Source organism: Hyperoodon ampullatus, assembly GCF_949752795.1.
Source record: "Hyperoodon ampullatus genome assembly, chromosome: 2".
NCBI classification, from domain to species: domain Eukaryota; kingdom Metazoa; phylum Chordata; class Mammalia; order Artiodactyla; family Ziphiidae; genus Hyperoodon; species Hyperoodon ampullatus.
In genome coordinates this window covers 182695986-182718731 of record NC_136915.1, presented here as the reverse complement: position 1 = coordinate 182718731, position 22746 = coordinate 182695986, and the positions used below count along the sequence as shown (strand labels likewise).

General features: G+C 34.3%; 1 protein-coding gene across 4 annotated transcripts in view; it reads right to left on the bottom strand.

Moving 5' to 3' along the window:
- Positions 1 to 22746, bottom strand: part of GPATCH2 (G-patch domain containing 2) — a gene marked incomplete at both ends in the record, with an annotated part of 164426 nt that overhangs the window by 141175 nt on the left and 505 nt on the right. For 3 of the 4 annotated variants that reach the window (XM_079696876.1, XM_079696877.1, XM_079696878.1), the window contains 4 exons: positions 3698 to 3777; positions 4252 to 4434; positions 7294 to 7355; positions 12489 to 13208. In XM_079696876.1, the coding sequence (XP_079553002.1) occupies positions 3698 to 3777; positions 4252 to 4434; positions 7294 to 7355; positions 12489 to 13208 (1045 nt within the window). Of the gene's footprint in view, positions 1 to 3537; positions 3571 to 3697; positions 3778 to 4251; positions 4435 to 7293; positions 7356 to 12488; positions 13209 to 22746 lie in introns of those variants that run through there. The other variant, XM_079696879.1, reaches the window with a different exon arrangement.

Sequence of the window (22746 nt, the reverse complement as noted above, 5' to 3'; positions counted from 1 at the left end):
AATTATTCTTCACAGACCATATTAAACACAAGGGCCAGCTCAAATATGAATGAGGTACAAAAGAAACATAAAAGGCTGCAATCAAAAGCACTTTAAATATTAAACATGAAGGGATATTATATATAAAATATGAATAGATAAGTTTTAAAGTCTAAAATTCTGCACTTTGACCCATGATACAACTGTTCTTTACATCATGAGCTTCTGTGTTTAATATATCTAATAATATGTGTGACCATCACTTATTTAATATACATTATGTGACAAAGGTGGTGCTGGACCCATTATGGAAACACAATCTCATTTAATCCTGACAACACTTCTGCAAAGTAATCACTGTCTCTATTTACCAGAAAGAGAAAATGAGGTTCAAATTGTAATTACAAGTAAAAAGAAGAATCAGAGTGGGGTTTCACCAACGTCTGACTTCAAAATCTGTAAATTTTCTACAATACCACTTTGTTCTTCTACAAAACTAACTGCAGTCGATCCTCACTCCAACTTGTAGGTCCTACATATGCAAATTTGCATATCCACTAAAATTTATTTGTAACCCCCAAATCAATACTCATAGTGCTTTCATGGTCATTCACAGACGTGAGAAAAGCAATGAAAGACTTGAGTTACCTGAGGCACATGTGCATGCCCTACTGAAGTCAAACAAGGCAACACTGCTTTCTTGTTTTCAGCTCTTAATACCGTAAACAAGTGTCCTTTTTGTGGTCTATTTATGTTTTCCACCTTTTCGCGCTTTCTTTGGTGATTCGCTGTGTTAAATGGTCCACAGGCATAAGGCTGCAGTGTTGTTTGCTGCTGCTAAAGCACAAAGAATGCTGTGCTGTGCCTTACAGAGAAAACACACGTATTAGATAAGCTTTGTTCAGGCACGAGCTATAACGCTGTTGGTCATGAGTTCAATGTGAATGGATCCACAATATATGTTAAATAAGGTGTTTTTAAACGCAAACATACATAAAACAAGGCTATGCATTGATCGAATGATGAAAATGTCACAACCAAAGGCTCACAGGAACATAACCCTGCGTTTCTCTTAGGAGCAATGGTTCAGCATTCTCTAATTCAGTGTTGCCAGCGACTTTACAGAATATTACTATGGTGAATAATGAAAACTCTGATTGAAAGTTTTTCTCCAAAAATGTTTACATTAATATTTCAGTAAAAGATTCTCCTTCTGTCATTTCCTTCAAAGAACATCATTATTTTTTGTAGTCATCACCCATCTGTTTAAAAAGAAACCCTATGCTGTCATTCCATTTAATGGGTTGCAGCTACATGTGTCTGACTTTGCTCAGGAAACTCATCTCTCTTAAAAGCAATCTGGCTTTCCAACGTGAAAGTCTAAGGAATTAAGTTTCATTTCTTACTACTGGATGTCAGAGCTACTGTTTAAAGATGACTGTTCCATGAGATTACGATTTTTAAGACTAGATTGTTATATGTAATAGGGACAGTACAAGCAACAACAACAAAAAACTTAGCATAGGAATTTAAAAATATCAGCACAAATTGGAACTCTTACCTTTCTTGCCCAAGTCAAATATTTTATTGAAAAAAAAAAAGAAGATTACAGTACTTAAAACTCTAAACAAGGACAATTCAGAATGGCAAGAAAGAAAACCTGAAGGAGCCCATTGTCTTCAGCAAAATTTTGAATACAAAAAACGTGGACCAGGAAAACAGTTTGTGGCCTAGTGCACTAGTTCCATGATAAACACCATATATAGTATATCTCCATCAAGAGAAACTTAATCACCTTTTTACAATTGAGAGAGGGAAGGCAGCTTTTACTATGGTTAAGCCATGTATCATCAATACCATGAAGCTAGCCTATCAGTTGTAATAGCTTCTATAAAATACCACAGTGAGACTGCAATAAGCCTAGAAAATGGGCTACAAATCCCAGCTATGCTCAAGCAAGCAGTGAACCAAAAATAAAAATAGGTAAAACTGAAACAAGAGCTAGATAGCATTCATCTAGATTTATGATTGGTAAGGCAAAGTTCATAGGCCAAGGTTTTAAAGTGACTTATTCAGATCTAAAAGACAGTCGTTATACAAAATAAAATAAAAACATTTATGTAAATTCAGAAAAAAAATCAAGACGTTTCACTCCAAAGGACATAGCACAGAAAAGCTTACTTACAATGACCGAATACCATATTATTGTTCCTCTAAAATATCACTTTAAATATGCAAAGGTAAAGAGACTAAAAGTTGCACTTTACCACTTTTAATCTCTCCAGTTTAGACAAGCAATCTAAAAGATGTCACACATTCCTAATTAATACATTTGCTGGAATCTTTCAGATTGTAACTTTAGGTAAAGAAAATGTCAACTTTAAGTTTCTTTTCCAATCATCATATTTAAATTAGCCATTAAATGCTGAATTAACAATTAATCCATACAATAATATAAAAATACATGTATTAAATCACAATTTTCATCGATTATTGGAACTTAATAAAAATATTAATCATTTTAATATAACCATTTTGAAGAACTGGGCTGAATGTAGTGTAGTGTCTAAATTATACCATCAATAGAAATGCTACATTTTCCCTTCTGCTTGGTGAAAATGAGCTCATGCAAGTATTTTTGACACTCACAGTGACACACACATTTGCCATTCTAAGGATGTGTAAGCAGCTCTCACTTTTAAACATGACAACATGATTCAGTCATACAGTATTTGTTGAAATACCAGCTTTCACAAGATATCAATACGCTCTAAGCAAGAATGATCATTTTGACGGTTTCAGGTATCAAACAGAGAAGATAATTTAAAAGATAAGAGGAAATGATTCCACTAGCACAGACTAGTTATCACCGTGACTAGTTTAAAACTAAGATTTTTCCAAGTACAATAAAAACTGTACTATAAAATACAATGGGTTTGCAATACAGAGCAGATAATCCAAGTAGAAAGCAAACTTGAACAAAATACAAACTCTAGCAGATTATCAACCTTACCTATTACTCATCTTAGCCCTTGTTAAAATACCCTGAGTAAAATGCAAATATTTTAAATAATGTTGGCTATATAAGATTTCTCTAAAAATGAACCATAAATGTCAATGCATCATGTTTTTAAATTTACAACAGTCAGATATGTAAAAATGAGTTCTTATCCAGTCACAATATAAACATTAAGGAATACTGATGTGAGACCTGGAAGTTTTTAATTCTCTAGCTTTTGTTAGCATTTTGGCAAAGCAAGTGATACATAAATGGTTTCAATGTAAGAAAAATCATAAAAGAGAAAAATATATAAAATTTACAGTAGTTTCTACCCACCCTGGGCCAACCTAGATCCCTAAAAGCCTCCCCCATCAGGTTCACTTCTGACTAAAGGAAGAATACCAGTCCTCCAGCAAAAACAGCCCCATCTTTTCATCAAAGAGGCTCTCACTTCAATGATATTCCTCCAGGGGAAGAGGACAGGAGCCAGGTTCCCTCGAATGTCATTCCCCAGATGTTCAAAACGTAACTAATTTATTAGCATTAGAAGATTTGGTTTATAGGGGAATCTCACTGGTCCAGTTTGTAGCCTACAAAAAAATGGATTATTTTTAAGTATAACATTAGAATATGAATAAAGGATGAGGATGTGGCTTTTTATTCCATAGAAATGGATACATTTCCAAACATGAGAAGTAAACAAGAAAGCATGCCTACCATTGAAGTTGGGGTCCCTCCTGATTTTTTAATATTCTTGGAAGGCATTCCATGAAGGCGACTGAGTCTGGCTTGGAAACCTGGAAAATCAAAGTCCTCAATTGAAGAAGGGTCTATGATCATTGGAGCATGGAATAAGATCCTATCAATTCAAAATTCAAAGTCAGTTGGAGGGGGAAATATATTGAACAGTAGTGGGGAAGACGCAAAATTCACACTTAAAAGATCCGAACCAACGCCTAGTAGGGTTTTAATGCAGCCAGCACATGACAACCAATTGTTTAAGCATTAGAGTATTATCCAGGGTTTTTCTTTCCTCCCAATTTATCTTTCTATAATTTCAACGTTTTTACCATGGGCCTAGCAAGAAAGCAAGTCAACCTTCCTAATAAATTGAAAGCATGAGAATTCAGTGGGAGCTGAATTGCTGGTCACCATGTTTCCTCATAGCATCTTGTGTCTAGAGTCTTTCCATTTAGCACCTCCTCTTTCAACGACTCTTCCTAGACTGACTATAAGTCCCTTGTATCCACCAGTCAGGCAGTGCTACTGACCTCTTCTTCCCGGATGTGACATAAGGGGGAAAGAACCAGTTAGGATACTTTCAAAGACAGGATCTGGTAAATTTTTGTCTAGATCAGTAGGATCTTCCTTTTCCCACCAGGGAATGACTCCAGTGATGCCACAAGCTCCCCCTGATTCCTTTTCATAAAACCAGTCGCTCTGCTCATCATCACCTGTGCAAATACAAGAAATCCCCCAGAGATTCAGTTTTATCATCCAAATAAACCAAGTTGTCAGATTAAGATTTAAAAAATACAAGATGGTAATTAAATCTGAATTTTAGATGATTCATTTTTAATATAAATATATAGTACTTGTACAAAAGTTTTAGTATACGACCAAATACGAAATGGGTCCTACTTATACTAAAAAATAATTATTTATCTAAAATTCAAATTGAATTGGGGATCCTGTATTTTATCTGGCAATCATCTATATAATCTATAAAGAAAACTTTTTATTCTACACCACGGTTTCACTTAAGAAAAATTTTTTTAATACTATAACAAGAACTTCCATCAATAATAACATAAAATGTTATGTTTCAGAACAAATTTAAAAATGTGAAAAACAATAATATACTGGTTAATCCTTTGGCAAAAACTGTAGGGAAATCCAGTTAAGTTACTACCCTTTCCATATTAAGGAAAAATAAACTTTAATCTCCTGCCAGGAATTAAAAGGTATAAAATTATAGAACTCGTTCTTTGCAGCTGATAATGGTATATAATGAGCTTAATTTCATGATTTCTATGGAGTGCAAAAGGGGAAACAATCATGAACAGATGTGACTAAATGAAATTAATCTGATTAAGTTCATTAAGAAATAGTTGTGAAAAAGTTGATTTTAAATGAAAAGTGACAACACTACAGAGTTTACAGAGAAACTACACTGAACCTCTACAAGCAAGGTATTTTTAAAACAGAATACTATTCATAGTAAGTCTGACTTCTAGGAACATCCTTGAGTGTAACCATGAAGTAACAATCAATTTAAAATTCAGTTTGAAATGTGCCCTTGGTGTGAATCAACAGTATTTTGTATTTTTTTAAAAAAGGAATAATAAAGAGATGTATATGGAGACAAAAAAACAAAAAAAAAACTCAAAAAAAGCAAAAACAGAAAAGCAGATGGTTTTAAAAATAAGACACAAATAACATTTTGAATATGATCTGAGATTCGTTAGTCTTCTCCACGATTCTTAGAAAAACTACTAGCTTCTAAGAGGGTCGTCACAACTGCTGTAAACTTTTTCCCTTTACAGAAGATTTCTGGTTGCCAAAATCTCTTACTACAAATGTTTTTAAACACAAACTAAAAAAACCCTTAAACTTCCATTGAAAATGATTTTATGGGAAATGGCTGTATTTAGAATTATGAGGGAGTTAAAAATTTAAAGCATTTGGAAAACCAAAGTCACCTGTTTATTTCTATTGAGGATTTAATAAAAATTATTTTTTTAAAAAAACAAGCAGAATTCAAAGCACAAATATATTAGTACTTTCATTGAGAGTTATAGTAGAAGTTCACAGGTCAGGTATAAGCATAAGAAAAGAAAGGGAGTCACTTGAAACTGACTACCCTAGATCTTAATTCCAATTAGACAACATTATAATAGAAAAATGGGGTTATTTTATTTTTGATGTGATACACAACTTTATTCTTAATACAGAAATCAAATAGCTACAGATTAAGAACTTGGGTTCTAAAGTCAGACAGAACAATTAGATTTCTACTGTTTTGTAACACTGGGGAAGTTACTTCAACTTTATTAGTCTGGGTTTCATCATCTGGAAAAAAAAAGAGGGGGAGATCTCATAGGGTTGTAGTAAGAATCAAACAAGAACTTAAAGTAAGTTAAATGTAAAAAAGCACTTAGCAATATGAAACATAATAGGCTTACAATAAATGCTAGCAGATTATTCTAAGCCATTCAATGCTTCTCAAAGATGGATAGGCTTGTCAAAACGTTATTTTTTTAAAAAGTGTTTTCATTTCATTTCATTACCAAAGGCAACGTTTATAACATAACTTTGGGTAGACATAGGTGTTTTTAACAAGAATTTAGGTTTATTATCAAGGTAGTCAAGCTTACTCTTAGCCCTGAGGTTCTAACATATTTCAGTGAAGTTTATGGTCTTCAAAACAATTATGTATCTATTTATCAGGCACAAATGGTTTACAAGTAAGCAAAAAGGAATAATAATTTAATTTACTTAATTTGTATTGCCAAGAGGAGGAAAAGACTAAGAAAAAAACTGTGGGGCAGCTATTATTTTATCCTTTTTTTCATAACATCATTAAACTATTTATAATTAAAAAAATAAATTTTGTGGGGGTTTTTTTCCCTTTAGAAATTACTGCTTTCCTCTAAAGATCTCAAGAAAGGAAGAAAACACTTATGATAAGTATTCATATGTATTCGTATCCTGCCCCCTTAGTAAGGTTTTCATATTTTCTACTGGGACAGGTAGTTTCAAAATAATGCCACGTTAAAGTGTGAAAAGCTTCAGGAAATTTCAAAGATGGGAAAGATGTAAGTTGCAAGACATTACTGTTTAACAGTGTACAATATTGAATTCGGGAAAATGGTCTAATTACTTACAAACTGGATAGGATGAATAAATGTCACAGCTGAATAAAAATGACAAATGACTTGCAAATCCACCTTTATTAATGCTTAAACAGAATTAAATACATTTGGAACCAGGGGGAGAATGAGAACCAGGGTCTTGTGAACTTGCTAAAAGAGACAAAATTGAAAAGAATTGAGGTATGTAAAGCTTTCTCAAGGAAGATAATCCTTCCTTAACATTATTAACTCCACAGACTAGCTTTTGGAGATAATTAACTACTTTAGGTTATGAAGACATAGCATGGAAAGGAACTAAACCCCAGTCCACTAAGTAGTGTGTGGATTGCACTAAGGTAAATGGATTGCAGTCATCAATTTATGAAATAACTAGAAATAAGCACAACTTAAAAATGAAGGCGTTTTTCGCAAAGAGATAAAAAATTAGCATCTCAGTACCTTGTCTTCCCTCATCATTGGTAAACAAACCAGCATCAGTGCTGCTGAGACTGCTGGATTCACTAAAATAAGGGAAAAGAAAAAAAAAAAGAAAACAGATCAAAAGAACAATTGATCTCTCAGTTGTCAAATGTTAAAGAGACATGGCAGCTCAGAGATGGAACTTAAGCCTGACAAAGATCTGAAAGAAAATAAGATGATTTTTTAAAATCAAACTGCAAATATCTCGGTGCCATTAACTACAGAGCATATTATTTTTGGCACATAAAACCACAGGAATCTAATGGGACTCTGACAGCAAGCCAGATGTGACTGCAACGAGATGCTGACACAATTGATGCACTTGATTATCTACTTTCATCAAATGCTTACTGCTCCTTTCGTATTCCAGGCAATTCAGCTTGAGCCCTGAACACCACTGCTCAATAAAATGGGGAAAGTCTCAATCGAAAGCAGGCTCAGCCTTTCTTCAGCACATGAAATAAATACAAGGGCCTGGGATAGAATTACTTTTCATAACCATATGTGCAAATATTCCAGAAAAGACATTACTTAAGAATTCCCAACAACTCTATTATTTGGCAAGGGGGAAAAAAGTTTACAATGGTAACAAACCATTAAATCAAAGCTAAGGTCTCTCTGAGGAGAAAATGAATATTGCCAATTATTAAGGAGGAAGTATACAAAAATAACAGGTTCTTATTATTTCCACAGAAGTTGGAGAGTATGATACAGAGTCAAACTTAACATATAAATGAAAATAAATAGTAAATATTCAACTGACATGAATTAAACTGTCACTTAGTTTTATCAGAAGCGATGCTTATACGAGAGTCTAGTTAGTTAAAAAACCCATAAGGACAAGGTCAGATAATAAGGGGTTTAGTTTTTAAAGACTATTGAGTGATGTTCTTAAAAATTCTCATATACTCTCTTTTTACTGTAATTCTTAATTCTAACCAATCAGGAAATCGCCCCAGGTGATTTTTAAATTATAATACTTTTCCATCAACAGGGAGAATTCTGTAATCTTAGTTTAAAAAAAAAAAAAAGCATCCTAATCTGTTTTAAAATATTTCAATTGGGAGTTCAGCTTTAAAACTATAGATGAAATTCTAAATCCACATACTTTTTCTGAATATAAAATATCATTTCAGTTTTTGTTTGATTTTTAAAAAATAAACATAAACAAAAAGTATAAAAATTTAAGTGGCACATTCTCCCAAGAAACTGAATTAGTACCTTTTTCTTTAACTTTCTTCAAGTTAAGTGAATGTATGAAACTATCCTGCACATATGTTAAGGAAAGAAAACAATACTTTTTAAAAGCATCATATCAATACATATTTTCTTATTTACAAACAGGTATGCTCTTCTATACATAGTGGTGTTAGAGTATTAAAAACACTTCAGAAACTTTATCTTTCTGCTATTTAGCTGCCCAAACTACTATGGTTTTTTTTTTTAATCTGTAACTGAGTAGTGTTTCTCATCTGCCCTCATCAACACAACTCTAATAAAGGGCCTTAACATACATACCTTGGGTTAAATTCTTTTTCTGAAACCCTCGAGGCAAAATTATTTAAAATTCACACATTTTTACACTTTAGAAAGGTACATTCTAAAATGCCTAAGAGGAGTCTGGGGTAGCACTTCATAATCAAACATATTATTTTTTCAATTAAATGAAGGAATATCCATGTTAAATACAGGTCAAGTTAGGTCTGGCCACAAATTAATTAGTTTTTTCACAGCTTTCAGGATTCAGATTTGCAGATAAAGGGCTGTGAATCTATGTGCCTTTATTTATTTATTTTGGTACAATGGTCTTCCAATCTCTGAGTTTAGATTTACCCCCTTTAATCTATTCTACACATAGCTAGGTTCATCTTTTCAAAACATAACTGGTTGACTAAAAATATTATGGTATCCTGGATGGGATCCTGGACCAGAAAAAGGACAGTAAATAAAAACAAAAGAAATTCTAATAAAGTACTGACTTCCGTTAATGTGTCAACACTGGCCCATTAGTTCTGACAAATGTACCATAGTAAACGGATGATATTACCAATAGGAGAAGCTGGGTGTAGGAAGTATGGGAACAGGGTATACAGAAACTCTCTGTGCTATCTTTGCAAGCTTTCCGTAAATCTAGAACTATTCTTAAAGAAAGCTTATAAAACACACAGGTGCATATATGTGTGTGTGTAAAAAAAAAAAGTTTATTAAAATTCTTATGTATAAAATAGATAACTAATAAGAACCTGCTGTATAAAAAAATTAAATTAAATTAAATTCAGAAAAATTCTTAAATTACTTCCTCAGATTTATTGGCTTAAATTTAGTTATCAAGGCTTTCCATGGATGGGCCCCCACCTAAATTCTTCCCATCCCCATCTCTGGTCCTTTTGTTTATGTCCTTTCTCCAAGAGGTATCCCTATCTCCTTCTCTCTTCTCTGCCTGCTGTTCTTCTTAAAGATACAAGAAAATCAGAATTCCCTCTCTAAGATCAGCTCTTAGCACTTAAGGATCCTTGGCCTACTTTGAGATGTTTTTACACGTGTTTTAAACAACATGCTTCCTTATTTACGTTTCATCTAATTGACATCTAGCTAGTTGCTCCAAGTACATCATGTAGTTGTTAGTGGGTACAATAAATCAGAACAAGAACTTAAACAGAAGCAAGGCTTTCCATTTTCAGGAGCTGAGGGTCATTATGGCTTATCTTCAAGGACACCTCTTCCCACTTTTTTTTAGTATGACTTTTATAGCACAGTATTTAGAGGAGAATATATTCCATGAATGCTTGTGGAATTAATGCATGGATACCAATCCCAATCCCCTGCCCCAATCCGTTCATTTCCTATATTTTCTATTCTTGATACCTGTGCATCATCTGAGAGTCCTCCTTCTCATTCATCCTCCCAAAAATATAGGCAGCCAACCTTCCACTGATTCCAACTCTTAAAACTGCTCCCATGTTTTTTTTGTCCTCTACTACTGCTGCCATAATTCACCTCCCTCTTAAGGATGGACTGGAGGTCAGCCAAAACTAAACGAGCCACTGTTGTCAAGGTCAGGTATCTTGATAACATATAAATCTAATTGACTAAAAATTCTTCACTGACTTCCCATTACTTACATGATGAAATCCAAACTATCATTGCACACAGGCCTTCAAAACACAATTATTGCTGTAGCCTCCGTTCCCACTTTATGTAATGCAGTTACACTACCTATACTTTCCCACATACATAGCACTTGCTTCACAACCATGTCTCTGCATAAGTTATTCCCTCTACCTGGGATGATCCGCCTTAACGCCTCGATATCTGAACAAGGCTTTCAGTCACAGTTCTTTAGGAAGTTTTCCCTCACCAGTACCTTCCACTCAGCACATTTCTTTTTCATCGTTTGCTTGTTTGGCTATTCCAGGTTACGAGGCTGAAGAGAACTGGGGCTGTGTTATTTGTCTTGGGACCATGAGTGGTGAACAGTAAACAGCAGTTATTCAAATGTGTGTTAAATCACACACACAGAGTGAAGTAGTTCCGTTCTTGTCTATAAATCAGTTCCAAGGCAATATATAGCTTTTTATAGTAGGAAAGCTTTGGAAGTGGTCTCAAAAAATGCTTATTCTTGTTGGGAAGATACTTTAAATATTTAGCAATTTTCCCACAGAAGGAATGTGCACCTAACTCTTAAGTGACCACAAAGAATAGCTGTATAGGTAAGTTTAAAATAAGAGGAAATAAATTTAATTTATTCAAGAGTGAAAACATCATTTTTGAAAATTTGTACTTAGGCTGTTGACTGCTGGACAGCCTGATGGCACCTAATACTCAAATATTTTTTACAATGAAAAGAAATGAAGAGAGTTTTATCTCATTTCTAGTCCAGGGTACACATCTGTCAATAAAAGGAAGACATCAATAAAAGGAGGGGCTTACACAATCAATCCAGAAAGCAGGTAATTTGTGAATAATCCAGAATTGAGGATTTATCTCCACTGCCACACACCCTCCCTCCCAGCAACTAAGCAAGATAATTACTTTCAAGTCAAGCTGGATGGTCCTCAGTCACAATGGCCCAATACTTGCATACAAATAATTCTCATTCCGGTATAAAAATGACAACTTTCTTGGAAGAAAAGCAGGTACCATAAACTTCTCAAAACCTTCCTGAAACATTTATGTAATTTTTAGTTCTTTAGGAAAATTACATAAATAGCAAACCACCTCTAATAAAAGGTCCATTCTGTAAACTTATACCAGGTCCTACGCATATCTGTAACCACATTTACAAGGGGAAAGAAAAAATATATATATATGCGCTTATGAGGTCCATAGCTCACAATCCACATGATTAAAATGATGCCAATCTTACCAATTAAAAATCAAATACTCTCTCCCAGACCATTTTTAAAGAATATTCTTTTCTTGACCATAGTTGTGCGTTTGATTTCAAGGACATGCTTAAAAGGATGAACAGTGTCAATGTTTTCTCATTCCTGCAGGTAACATTAGTTCTGTGTAAAAGAAAAGTGGTCACTTACCTTTTGAAGGTGTCAAAACAGTCCTTAACAGCTATCATTGTGGTATACCCCTTTTCTAGAATGGACAGATTAGACTAACTGCCAAAGGATTACTGCTTCTCCCATTTGTCTAATGACAAGATCAGGAGTTTCTAGACTATAAATTGGGTTTTACAATTCATAAGTGATCAGAATTCCTAGCAATCTACAGACTTCTTAAAATATCTAGCCACTCACGGTGAAGTGGTATCAACTTTGGTTCTCAGGAATCAGAATAAACTGATGAACTGTGACACTAAAAAGCACCGACGGCTAAAGCTCTATAATTAAACAAGTAAATAATTATAAATGCAATTCTAACAGTTATAAATGTGCTGTTATTCAAAAGCATTCTTTCCCATTGAAAATCCACTTCCTTTTCTCTTTGTAGCTGAAAATTAAGTCATTATAACACAATCAAAAGACTGTTCATAGATCAGACAAGCAATTTTGCTTTGTGCTAAACATCATAAATTATAAGTAAATATAACCACGGTTAAACAGTAATATCACTACCATTATTATAATTTATGATTATTTAAAAATAGAATTAAAATCCGAAACACATTCAACGGCAAACAGTGGAGACATATTTTTATATTTAGAGAATAGAAAAGTCACCTTTCACTCATGAGTTCGTCTGAGACTTTTTGCTCTTCGTATCCCATTTTGTCCTTATTCATCTGGCTCGTTTCCTCACTTTCTAAGACTACTCCTTCGTCTTGGATTTTGGGTCCTTGTCTAACTATTTTCAATTTCCTCTTCTTGACTTTGTTCTTGGTAAACTCTTGACATTGGTAAGCTCTGTTGTCATTGTCCATGTCCTGATCTCTACAGCCTTCGAGGGGCTGGGTCACCGTCCGCTTGTTAGCGCTGTCCTGCAGGAGGTCCACTGCCATGCGCTTGACCTTCCTCCTCCTGCGCAGAGTTCTGTTCCCAAGGCTGTCCACGGCAAAATCAGACTCATGCCAGAGAGGCCTTTTCCCTCGAACGTTATTATTTAAGTTCGATGATGGCCTGCGCTTTGCCACTAACATTTGGTCGTCAGAGTCACTGTGATCTTTTTTATTATTATTGTGATTCTCTCTATAGTCCTTGCTTGGTTCTTCTAAACTAGAATCAGAGCCTTCACTTAAGCAGTGACTGGTCTCCCACGGGTGATGAACATTATACGACCTCCGTTTTCTCCCTCTCCGTTTCCTGGCCTGGCGTTTCAGAGGGCAAGAGATACTTCGAGAATGGTCTCCAGTTTCGGCAAATCCACCTCGAGCTTGCTCCGAGCTCTCCTCCAGGGCTGAGACAAGATCGTGAACCAGTTCTTCCATGGTTCGACTGAAATGCCTACATTTTTTTAAAGAAAGAAAAAAAAATTTACATAGTCAGAGTCAACCATATTAACCTGATTTATTGCAGCAGACAATTCATTCTAAATCTGACTAGAATTAATAGTTATTATGAAGAACTGTGTAAAAGCTGCTTAATTTTCCTAAGATATTACAGTTCCAAATATTCTGACTCAAAATTTTAAGTTTTTTCTCATATAAGTGTTTTATTAAACACAGGAATTACTTCAAGATAGAGTAAGCATAATATCAGCAATGAAAGAGCCCAGTGATTTTATATTTTTACTGTCTAATTATGGAAAAGTTATTTCTCCTTAAATCACCATACCTTAGTCTACTCCTGTCCTTTTCCTAAAGCCAGTTTTCAGAGCAGATGTACAGAGTAAAGAGAACTTTCGCAGTCCCCCTCCACCACACACACACACACACACACACACACACACACACACACACTAATTTCTAAGGAAACAAGGAAACATACAACCCTCTTCTCACCACATGCTCTACCCAGTCACTGCCATGACATGCGAGGCAGACAGAAAGATAGGCAGCTACGTTCAAGGTTTGTAATATATGTGAGAAGAAAATTTAACCAAACGCTAGGCATATATTGTATTGAGACCACACTAATCTCGCAACCGAGTGCAGCAGAAACTCTGTTTGTATTCAACCTGGAGCCCCACTGATCTAAAATGGCCCATCATTTTTCTTACCATTACTCTGAAGCAGTCTCTTAGGCCTTACAAAAACAAAAAACAAAAAACTGAACTATGTGAGAAAATCATCCACTAGTCAGCAGGGCTAAACATTAGTGTTCTTTGGGAACTTTTGTAAATTATACGGGTCCTTTCAAAACCCAACAGGGCCCAGACACATGATTTTACTTTTTAAACATTACAGGTAATTCAAATATGCACCGTTCTTATGAAGATCATGAACAATCATTTCTTAAACTGAGTTCTAGAAGCACCTAGGATCAAAATATTCTCGATTATAAAGGACTATATAGTTTCTAGAGTCTATAGCAGGGGCAGGCAAATTTCCTATAAAGGACCAAGTAGAAAATATTGTAGGCTCCACAGGCCATTAGGTCTCTGTCACAACTACTCAACTTTTCCCATGGTAAGGCCAAGATAATCATAAGAAATACGGAAATGAATGGATATGGCTATGTTCTAATAAAATTTTATTTACAAAATCAAGTGATGGCCAGCCATAGTTTGCTGACCCCTGGTCTACATACAATCTTTATAGTATATAATTTCAGGTGTTCACAAGTTCCCTTTAACGACTTTCAACTTAATCTTTTCATTTTAATGATAACTTGAAAACAAACACATGGGTGATTCAACTGGATTTAACACTTACAATATGAAACACACATAAGGCTTCCAACACTTGAGTATTTATTATGTGCCAGGCTCATTTCTAAGTGTTTCATATGCATTACCTCATTTCATTTTCACATAATAACCCTATAAGGTGGTAGCAGAAATACACAGAAACAGAGATTTAAGGTAGGCTTGCCCAAAGTGACACATGTAGGAAGTGGGAGAAGCAGGATTCAAACTGTGGCAATCTGGTTCCAGAGCCTGAATGCTCACCCAACTGCAGCCAAGAACAGCTACACAAGTCCAGTATCTGGTTTGCATTTTTATTTATGATTGATTTAGCAGCAGGGGATACTATTTATTGTTGAGACAGATTTAATACGCATCTATGTAAAGCTGATGACTCACAGTTAAGCATTATATTCTTCTGAACAGAATAAAGGGATGAGAGACCTGAGTCAACATAAAGCACTGGACAGTTGGGTGGTGAAAGTGAGTCGAAAAGAACCAGTGATGTAGTCCTCAGTAAAATGCATACTGTGAGCAATTAAGTAATAGGACATTGTCTTTCAGTTAATGTGGGTTTGTATTTTCCAGATCTATCTCCTTAGACATTCTGAATGAATAAACAAAAAGTTTATATAGACAAACATTTTTCAAAAACATGGTGATTCAAATATATATATTTTAAATGAACTCTGGAGGGCCGCTAAAAATTTCTTTTTGCCTTTAAAAGGTTACTCGGGTTTCAGAACACTGAATTTGATGAAGAGAAATATGCATCACATAGGAATTAGCATTAAGTCAATACAAGGGCTACAATTCCAACTACATTGATAAGCCAAATGGATCTTATTTCAATACCTAAATGTTAATAATTGCCTTTTTTGTTTTCCATTTATTGCAGTGAATAATTTGTTTTTTTCCTTTAACACTATTTCTTTGGAGGAAACGTAGTCTGAGAATTATTATCTCTGAAAACAATACTGTGCCTTTAAAAAAATTCACTGGAAGCCAGTTTAACATGTACTACAATAAAGATCCTTTGTCTAAAGGAAGACTCACCATCACCTGGTTCTGGAGGAATTTACTTTTTTTTTTTTTTTTTTTTTTTTTTTGCGGTACGCAGGCCTCTCACTGTTGTGGCCTCTCCCGTTGCGGGGCACAGGCTCCGGACGCGCAGGCTCAGCGGCCATGGCTCACGGGCCCAGCCGCTCCGCGGCATGTGGGACCTTCCCGGACCGGGGCACGAACCCCTGTCCCCTACATCGGCAGGCGGACTCTCAACCACTGTGCCACCAGGGAAGCCCAGGAATTTACTTTTTGAAGAAATAGTTTTCTTATCAATGGGTGAATGACTGGTTCTAAATAGTAATATGAAATTAATTAACTCAATGAATGAATATAATCTCCAACTAAAACTGCAGGTTATTTTGGAAGTTAAACTTTAGTGCTTTACTTTAGAAGAGAAAAATGTAATGGTCCTAACATTAGAAAAAAGCTTAGCACATCAGATTTAATCTACTGAAATTTGATACTATTCATTAATTTCATCTAAATTCATTATACTGCTGTGACTAATGCAGTTTAACCAAATATAACCAATAATATTACTAAAAATGAAAGCAAAATTTCTTTATAACATTATTAAAATTGTGTCAGCCTTATCTGATTTTATATTGATTTTCTTAAGAGAAAATAAAAAATATTTTAACTAGAAGAATCTAATTTATTCCATGATGTGATTCAAACATGAATCAACGAAAAAACTACTTTAAAAAGCTTTTCAAAAAAACCCCTATAAAAACACAGAAAAAATACATTTAAGTGACATTCAGAGTTCAAATCACTTTTTCCCCTTTAGTTTCAACTCACCAGAGTCCTGCAAGTCAATCTCAACCAAAACTCCTGTAAATGAGCCAGTACTATTACAGCTAGTCAAGCTCCTTCACTTACACCTCTCAGGTAAAACTGGTGTTAACAAGCTTCACAGAAATAGTCATTTTAAGAGACCATCACATGACCAATAGCTCATTTATTTCCTTTGCCTTGGCAGTTACTGAAGACCATTGCCCGGAAACATTTTATCCTAAAGATATTTTCCTAAGTAAGCCCTTTCTTACTGCAGGCGAAATCTGGAAATACGTAACTTTTCTGTACAAAAATCTATGTTTATTAAGCAACCATAGTTTTAAAGACTGAATTATAGTAAAATCCAGTGAATTACCACTTAGCTAATTTGTAAGTTTTATATTCACATTTATAAAACAATTTCTCGTCATTTGGAACCCAATGGAAATGAAATCTTTTGGGAGTAGTTTGCACTGAGTATAATGTCTGAGAACACTTCACTAATCATTTTCTTAAGCTAGTCCAAATGAATAGAATAAAATTACAGTCCCACTATTTATATAAAGTTGGATTTTATAAAAGGAAATGACTTGAATAGATAAGCATTTTGTTTTTTCAGGTGGTATTATATTATGCTGAGCAATCTATAAAATGTATGATCAACCCAGAAATTGATATGCCAGTTTCAGGTAAGAATATTTGGCCAAAGGTCAAGTTTGTTTGTTTGTTTGTCCTCCTCCAGGCAACATTAAACATCCAGTAAAATGAGTGAATTTCTCTCCTTGGCTTCCTTTAACACCAAGTTCTAATTAATTCAGAAAAGGGCTTCCTAAACAATGTATGCTCTAGACTGAGGCAGATCAGTTAATGTAGAAAACACTGCACTGAGTTTAAGGGTTTTTTCGAATGTTTTTGGTTCAAGGAAGAAGAATCAGGAAGCTGCCCTAGTCCTAACTTACTGCTCCTATGTCCTCAAAGAACTGACAAGTTGACCGAAGAACCAAGGGCCTCAAAGGGAGTCAACAATGTAGAGCCAGGCATAGTAGGAGTTGAAGTCCAAAAAGCCCAGAAAACAAATTCCCCCCAATAACCAACAACTAACCATTCTGTCAATGACTATTACTTGTTTGAAGCCTGTATTGGCAATAACTACTATTCCTAGAAGGGAAAAATATAGCATATATAGGAAAATTAGGGAATAATTTCCTTTTCTGGATACCGATAAAATAACTATAACAAGAGGATGGACATGTGTGTCTACTGAATAAACCCACCAAGTTCATTATAAAACAAAAATCTTCCAGGTATACCTAAAGGGTAATTGACTACAGCTTTCACATATCTAGTTAAGGAAAAAAAAATTAAATACTCTTTACCACCTTGTACATGGTAAAATTCTCATCTTCATCTCTGTAAAAGATTAGATCTTCTACAAAGTTAAGTAATTTTAGGAGTGGAGTGCTAAAAGGTACCTATTGCTAAATACAACTGTTCAATTGGCTTCAAAAATTTAAGGGAATAACGATTTACGTGTTAGATTCTGTATGAATAAAAATTCAGTGAGTACAAAAACACTGAACCAACAGTACATAGTCAAGAACTATGCTGATGAATATAGACTATTACTACCACAAGCTTAAGAAGAAAATAGTTTTGGAATTAGCATGCCTTGATATTCATGTTAGCTTTTACTTAAGATAGGAAAGGTTGGTTGGTCCTAAAAGTATATAGCAAATAGCCAAACAGATTAAAATGAACACATTATAGTGTAGACCATGACCATGGGAGACTAAACAGGCAAATGATGAGCCTTCAAAATGCCACATCAAGGGCTAAATTTTATGACTAATTTAACAAAATATGATCCATAAGAATGTTCTAAAGTTTGATTAAGATTTCTGCTGCTCATAGGAATTTACAGATTTCCTTCCTTAATGGTAATATTATTTGTTCAAACAAGTCTTTATCTCAGTCTAGTAACCTATTAAGAGATTACATCTTCAATTTTCTCTATGTATTTTGGGACAGATCATAGGAAATTAAGAATAACTCTAACATTAAATGGTAACACTTGGGCTAGTTTAGAAATTCCTTGACACATCTATATAAACCATTAATTATAAGTAATCTTCTCTCTTTTTTAAAAAAGTAGCATGGGGGGAATCTATCTTATTCTGAAACATGCAAATGATTAATTATAACTTTATATTGACACTAGGCAATAAATATGGAATAGAATTCACTAGGGGGAAAAAAGGCTGGGAGGAAACTGTAGAGAACATGAGCTTTAAGAGTCAAAGCAAGAATCTGGAAGCTAAATTATACTATAGTCATCAGCCAGAGGACCTTGGACAAATTACTTATCTTTTGATTCTGTTTCTTCATCATAAAAATGTGTATGACTATCTTGTAGGGATTCTGTGAGGATAAGAATGGGTAGTTATGTGTGAGAGCAGTTATTTCATCTTTCAACAACCTCTACACACAAATAAGAGGAAATTGTTATTGAAATATCAAATCATTTTTCTTTTAAGGTACAAAGTATACTATGAATCCTGAGTATGTCATAATAAAAGCTAAGACCATCAACTTTTCTGAGTTCTTGAACCTCTCTGAATGACGGTGAGAGAGGAGTTAACAGACATTTGTAAAAATCTTGCATAGAATTTCAAGAAATTTAAGCACTTCCTTAAAGACTTTTATCGATTAAAAAAAAAAACCAAAAATCTCAGGTTAAAAAAAAATTAATGCTGTGTATTTGACCTACTCCTATCCTAATAACATACAGATATAAGAAAAAAAAAGATGAAAGGATATCATCCTTCCAAGTTAAGAGCCACAAGGTTCGCCACCAAACAGAAAAACTTATTTCCCATGATGGGAGCAAAAGTTCTACTGACTTGCACTCAACTGGAGGTGTTGCTGGCAGCCACTACTTTGTCACTTCTGTCACCACGGGAACTCCCAGAAAGCTTTCTTTCCTCCTTACCCTAGCAACGTGACAAAAAACAGTTCATACATGGCTTTACCAAAAAAAAAAAATCGAATTCTATTTTTCCAAACAGTGATTTTCTAATTCTATTTTCCAAATAGTGATCTAATAAGGCAGCTCATTCATTATTTAAATTTGAAGATCATTCTTTTGATTTTTTTTTCATTTAACAACTTCAAGAGTCATTCAAACTTCTTTCCTTATACAGTAAACACTTTCAAAAAGTAAACTATTGAATAAAAAACTGCCTAAGGAAATAAAGTCGAAGTCTAAAACAAACAATGTAAAGCCTAAAAAATAATTCATAACAATTCTTGCTAACAAGCATATATTAAAGTGCATCTAGGCAACCTTCTAATATTTAGGAAATGAGTCTCATGCACTGCTCATACATGGTGACTACTCAATATTTTTGAATATATTCTTAATTCCTAGAAAAGGAATGAGAATGAAGACAACTGAATATTAATTACAAGTACCTAGCATAATGCTTGACACATAACAGATGTTTTAAAAAAGTCTGCTGGATGAACAAACCAATCAATGACAATGAATGAACAAACAACAAAGGAAATATATGACTTGACTGAAAATTTGAACAATCCAGATTTCAAATTACAGAAACCTGACTCAGACAAACCTGACAGTATGAAACTGAGTTCAAGACAAAAGGCAAAAAAAAAAAAAAGCAGTTATTTAAAAAGCACATTTTCACTATGCAGTTTTCCAGAACTAAAGAAAATCAAAATAGCAAATAGAAATGAAATGATAGAAGAAAAGGTCCAGAATCAATAGTTTATTTATAATGGGCTTTCTTTTAAAGCAAAGCCACATAAAGTGAAATAAATAGATACTATAGCTCAGTAGATCAATAATGATTCAATAGTTTCATTATCAAGAACTAATTGAAAAAATCTGTTCAGTTCAACCTTCAAAATCTTTCAAAAAAAAAACCCTCAGAAATTGACTTTAAATATAAATCACTAATAAAGTAAAAAGTAATAAAGTGTGTCAAAATTCTAAATGTGATTTGTCCATTAAATGAATCAAATTTTAAAAGGCAGGTTAACATTTTAAGTACCAAAATAGATACTTTTTGGACCCTACTTTCAAAATTGTATGTGAATGAGGTGGCAGGAAGAGAAGATAGACATTCCCAGCTATAAAGATTTTATAAAAATATAATATGAACTACTTATAATAACTTGCACAAAAAACATATATTTCCTGACACACACAAAAAATAGAACTTTTGTTATTTAATTGTATAAAACTTTTCTTCCTTAGGCTTTTTAATTATAAAATATCAGTTCTACCTTTTAACAAACTATTAAGAAAGAGAGGAATCATCTACATTTACCCATGTGGTGCCTGAAAATTGAAAAACCAGCCTGGACATTGGAGAAAAAGTTGAACTCAAGATGGGAGTTAGATACATCAAGAATTCTAGCCTGGTTAACGAATCTGGGCATATACTTTCCAGTTTATATACTCTTTGTGATATGGTATCTCAATCGGACACACAGGCAGTATGCTAGGAGAGTTAAGAATTTTTTTGTTTTAGATATACTGGAATCATACTGCAAATATGATACTTGGGTGTATATTTAAACTACATCTTCTCCTGTCTCACCACCTCTAAAATGCAAAAAATAATAGCACCTACCTCAAAAAACTTACAAGAGATGATACATGTACTTAAAACCCGGTACCAAATAACTGCTTAGTAGTAGCATCCCTAGTGGCACTGATATTCCGTCACTGGCATAAAACACACAGGCATAGTACAGCAAATGTATGATCAATGAATGAAAAAGACAATTCCATTACGAAATTGTGAATAAAGTGATGGTTGCACAGATGAACTAGAAAAAAGGGATCCAAATTTCTGGAACACACTCATTCTGTCAAATCAGGCATGATTTAAGAATTCCATTCAAAAACCCTGATAACATGCCAGGCACTATGTTATACTCTGGTGCTATAAGAAAGGATGAATTCCATGTCAAGTAAAATAGAGAACTAAAAGAGGGTTTCTCTATATTATAAAGAGGTACCTAACCATGAATTGGGTGGGAGGTGGAAGGGTGCGAAAGGAGTTCAAAGACTCATACTTTTAAATTAAATAGTCACTTATCGCACAAATCAGTATCACTATAACAAGAGCAGACCAGTCTACAGAGCACATTTTGCCTCCCCGCCCCCCATCTTAAATAGATGCTTAATGGTGAAACATTAAGAAAGGTACCCTGGAGAGGGAACCCTGAGGTGATGGAAATGTCCCATATCTTGTTTTGTGTTGTGGTTACACAGTGTATACAACTGTCAAAACTAAAAATACTAAACACTTGAGAACTACGTGTTTTATTGTATGCTCATTGCTTCACCATTAAAAAAAAAAAGGCTCATTAAAAAAAAAGTGTTATTTTTCTTACAGGAAAATGTGAGCATTTAAAAGGAGCATAACCAAGATAATGGCTATAGTTCCTTGTGCTATACAGTATATCCTTGTTGCTCATCTATTTTATACATAGTTGTTTGTACGTCTTCAGCCCATGCCCCTAATTTGCCCCTCCGCATTATCTTGTAATAACTTTCAATGGAGTATAATCTGTAAAAGTACTGAATCACAATGCTGCACACCTGAAACGCATACAATATTGTACATCAACTATATTTCAACTAAGACAATTTTTTAAAAAGGAGCATAAACAAGTCTATATTCATTATAAAATGAACTACAGAATGATATGATCTCATTCAAAACATTTTAGGCAAGATATTCTTTTAACTTTTCAGTGATAGGTGATGCAAAAGAAATTCTTCAGATCACAGGCTACTAGAATCCCCCATATTCTCATTTGCTGCAGATCTAGGAATGGACAGACATGTTACAGCTGCATTTCACCTGTTGTTCAACACTTTACGTTTGAGAACAGTCAGTGGAAATTTTGCTTCTTTCACTGTTAGTCTTAGGTAGACTTGGAGGAAAAGGGTTTGGGAGAAAAACAAGACCGGAATTACAGAGCTTTCAACTAGAAATCCAAAACCCAGCTTCTAGCTCTAGGACTAAAGGATACATGGCAACACTGGACAAGTCACTTAACTATTCTGTGCCTCTGATAATCTCCTAGCATAGGGCTGTCATAAAGATAAAGTGTGTGTATTTGTGAAAGCACTCTGACAAGTCAAAGCAGTTTATTATTCTAAAGTGGCGTTGGTGGTATGATACTGTAGTGGAACTCCAAATTTAATCCTGACATTTACATGTTCTCAGGGGACACCCCATGCACATCTGATTTGAACTAGAATGGAACGTTCAAGGGGCAGAAACTGGTAGGTTACTCCTACTCCAAAAACCC